We start from the raw sequence: 4,562 nt of genomic DNA on the forward strand, positions 1-4,562 counted from the left end.
TTTTCATTAATGTAACAAACGTACTAAATCTAAATATGGTATTTTTGTACATGTTTTATTGTGTGAATTTATACACAATCATTGCAAAATACGCATTAAAACAAAAATATATGCTGTTATTGAATAAATGACAAAATATCAATGTAGCACAATACAGAAAAGCAAACGTGTTACTCTTTTTCCCACTTTCAACATGGAATAACATCATAATCGATACACTTTTTTACCTCACAAAAACTGTTCTTTAAACAGATGTTGAGAACACTTGACAAATCAATCACATGTTAAAGGCGAAAGTTTTATCTGAATTAAATGTATGGTGTGTATAAAGTGTCAAAACTATAATATTTATGAAACAGATTTCGCGAATCGTTTCATTTCATATTTTATATAAAATTCAAAAAAAGCACATATATATAATATCAACTTCTTATTGGTAATGTTAAAGAAGGTCAAAAAGCCCAAAACATTTGAAAGTCTTAGATAGACCATGTGAAGCACTTGAAATGGAAAAAGATAATAAAGAAATATACTCAGAATTAAGTTGAACATAAATGAGCCGCGTCACGACAAAACCAACATAATGGGTTTGCGACCAGCATGGATCCAGACCAGCCTGCGCATCCGCGCAGTCTGATCAGGATCCATGCTGTTCGCTTACGAACCGTATAACAAGTAGAGAAACTGATAGCGAACAGCATGGATCCTGATCAGACTGCGCGGATGCGCAGGCTGGTCTGGATCCATGCTGGTCGCAAACCCATTATGTTGGTTTTGTCGTGACGCGGCTCAAATGTTTGTGCAATTCTAAGCCTGATTTGATTTAGGGCATTTTAACAATAAAGATGGTTATTCTAGAGAAACGGGGTGAGGGAATTATCTGAAAATTTGCACATATGTTATCGGTTGGGCCTAAACCAATTGGTACATAATCTCGAAAATAATATTTCCAGTACCGTCATGTCTTAAAATCTCAGCGGAATCCCTTTAAAATAGAAAAATAGAATTACAATTTGAAGATATTGAACTGATATGGCATAAACAATTCTGAAAGTTACACAGCGTGTCTTTATCTAGCGAGTACTAGTATGCCCATTTTTGTTTACCATACATTATACAATCTTCAATTATACAGAATCGTCGATCTTGTATCAGCTGTTCTTTTGTTCACCCCAAACTCACGTGAGTATGAAACATATTTGTTAAAATATAGATTTACCTTTAAATGCGCAAATGGTGTTGCAAGTTGATTAAACATCTTTGCTGTAATCAATTTCTTGTTCTTTTCAAGTAACTTCCGTAAATGGTGAGTGTTTGCTATACATTGATAACGGAGAATTTATTTGCTTTCCTAATTATATGGGATTTATATTATTTGATGCTGAAAATTATACGTAATGCTTTTAAGAAAATGTGTTTTTATTAAGGATCTATTTTTGTGTATAAATTGAATTGAAAACCGTTTTCGGATTAAAGAGGCGGTTAGTTTATCACAATACATATGCTTTCTTTGACACTAAAATGCTCTTAACTAAATATGACAGTGTTTACTGAATGCCTTTCTCCAAAATATCAAAATCTTCGAAAAATGTAGTTAATATAAGCTATATGTCTACGTAAATAGTAGACCTTTTAAAGGCTGTTTATTTGTGAATTCGTTTTGTAATATTCATTTTGTTGTAAATTTCAGGAAAACGATAGTGAAGACCAAAGCCGACCGGAAGCTGTTGAAACTTTCAAGCCAGACCTTCAAGACAGCCAAATAATGGCACCTCAAAAGAAGTCAAGAATAAACAGACCATTTTTCGTTGCATTCTTTTTAGTAATTATCATTGTTGTTATATATACAATGAGCTCACGGCCGAACAAAGACTTGACAGAAAGAATGCATAATGACTGGGTAAAAACAATGACAAAGGATGTTAGTGTCCAAAATGACAGTGTTGGTTTACGGCATTTTGAGAGACATGAAGTGACGCGTTTAAGTCAGGAGACGGGATCACAGGACAAACGGGTCAGCATGATACTACCTGCTGAAATCCCTGAAGATTTACACAAAGCACAAACACAAGGAGTGCCAATTCAATACGGGTCAGATCAAAATACTGGTGTATCAAACACAAACATAACAGTGCAAAGATCAGAGATAGCTCAAAATAAACTTATTGATATGAGATTGGATGACAAAGAGTCAGATGGAAACAACATTGAACTTCCTAACGATGCTTACAAAGGAAATATTAAAGAAAATGGTGAACATTATGAAGACGATGATGATGATAATGATAGTGATGATGAATACGATGATGATAATGACGATTATGATGACAAACATATCATAGAAAAGGACACAGCTGATAACACCGAACAATATACAATGAATGAGTCACAATATAACAGAGAAAATGTTGTTCAAACAAACTTAGTTAATATGCACATAGAACCTGATCAACAACAAGCGAATAATTTTAATCCTGAACAAAATAACTATGTGAAGCCGGAATTAGAACAAGCTAACTATGTAAAATCAGAGCAAGGTCAAATGAACTACGTTAATCCAGGGCAAGCGAACTATTTAAATCCGGGAATAGAAAATGCTAACTATGCAAAACCAGAACAAGCAGAACAAGTTCAAATGAATTATGCAATTCAAGAACAGGCTAAGTATCCACAACAAGAGCCAGCCCAAGTGAATAATATTAATCCAGAACAGGTAAACTATGGCAATCCGATTAATGAACAATCTAACTATGCAAAACCGGAACAAATACAAATGAATTATGCAAATCAAGAACAAGCTAACTATCCACAACAAGAGCCAGCCCAAATGAATAATATTAATCCAGAACAGGTAAACTATGACAATCCGATTAATGAACAATCTAACTATGCAAAACCGGAACAAATACAAATGAATTATGCAAATCAAGAACAAGCTAACTATCCACAACAAGAGCCAGCCCAAATAATTAATATTAATCCAGAACAGGTAAACTATGGCAATCCAATTATAGAACAAGCTAACAATGTAAAACCAGAACTAGTTCAAATGAATTATGCAAATCAAGAACAAGCTAACTATGCACAACAAGAACCAGCTATGCTCAATAATGTTAATCCATATCAAAATAATTATGTACAGCTGGAGCCAGTTGAAAGAAAATTTATAAATACAGAACAAGAAAACTATGCTAAGCAGCAGTTAGAACAACCTTCTTATGTTAAACAAGAACAAAATGGCAATGCTCAACAAGAAATTGGACAGGATAATAATGTAAGAACAGAAAATTCAAATTACAATAAACCTTTGGTTGGCATTATCGGGGATAATAACGTGCCTTCATATAATGCTGGATTCAATAACGATCATCATTATCCTGGTTTGAGTAACAATGCTGTTCAGGGTAATGTTGTTTCTGATACACAAGGTGAAATTCAAAACGAAAACGGTCAAATTGGCAACTTTTTGGACACAAATAGGTTGTCACAAACGTATGATAATGGATATGGTGATAGTGAAAGAAATATTGGGAAACAATTATTTAACATAGACAAAGATGTTTATCATACCATGAAACAGCCAAGTCCATATACACTTGCACCATCCATCGAATCCCGTATGAAACTTCACAAGATTTTGAAAGACATGCATGATATTGTTGATCACGGAAGTGCTAAAAGTGATGAAGAAAATAAGAAGCAGTGGAAAGAGGGTGAAAATAAAGAACATGTGTATGATTTGAACAATAAGGTGGATATGTTCGGAAATTTAAGGATGCAGGTTAACCTTCAAGCGGAGCCAGTTACTGGAACCAAACCTATGAGACCACCGTATAAGTCTAGCATACAATACCCTGAGTATTTAACGCCTATAAATTGGGAAACAAGTTTCGAACATGTTAAAACACCCACATTTGAATGCGTTCCGATGAGAACGATAGACAAGTATATTAGAATATGTGTTCATCCACCAAAAGTAAGATCTCAGATGTCCACTAAACTGAAAGCAGAGGCTACTTGGGAATATAGTGCTTTAATGGACATGCAAAAAGCGCTATTGCAGAACAAAGACGCCTTCCTTATAGATATTGGAGCTTCATTCGGTGTTTTTAGTTTGGCCGCAGCTGCATTAAACAGAAATGTTATTGCCGTTGAACCATATTCTTCCCATATTCAAGTGCTGAAGCAATCAGTGGCATTAAATAGCTTCAGAAATCACATTACACTTTTCCAGGCGGTGATTTCTGATCGGCGTGGAAAGGTCTTGATCAAGCCATTAGAAGATAATGTGGACAATGTTTACATACAGACTGTTGAGGAAAATGAGCAAGCAACAAATTACACATTAGTAGTAAATACTGTCACTTTTGATGACATTGAAAAGATATGCCCAGGAAGAGTTGCTGTTCTGAAAATTGACATACCTGGTTTTGAAAAGAGAGCACTAGAGTATTCATATTTTTTCTTCAAGTATATCTATGTCACTCATGTGTTCATGCATTGGAATACAAATGATAAAGGTCTTTGTCTATTTGTTACAAGATTTTTTGTGGAAAAGGGTT

General features: G+C 34.4%; 1 protein-coding gene across 1 annotated transcript; it reads left to right on the forward strand.

The window, feature by feature from the left end:
- Nucleotides 1-845: 845 nt before the first annotated feature.
- Nucleotides 846-4,562, forward strand: LOC132759839 (protein PFC0760c-like; the record flags this gene model as incomplete). The annotated part of the gene is given in 3 exon segments (XM_060751698.1): nt 846-867; nt 1,136-1,182; nt 1,691-4,562. Coding segments are annotated over 3 exon segments (2,941 nt in total), but the record flags the coding sequence as incomplete, so codon positions are not given.

The sequence above is a fragment of the Ruditapes philippinarum genome, unplaced genomic scaffold (genome assembly GCF_026571515.1).
Source record: "Ruditapes philippinarum isolate M1 unplaced genomic scaffold, ASM2657151v2 ctg6694_1_1_1_1, whole genome shotgun sequence".
Taxonomy (NCBI): domain Eukaryota; kingdom Metazoa; phylum Mollusca; class Bivalvia; order Venerida; family Veneridae; genus Ruditapes; species Ruditapes philippinarum.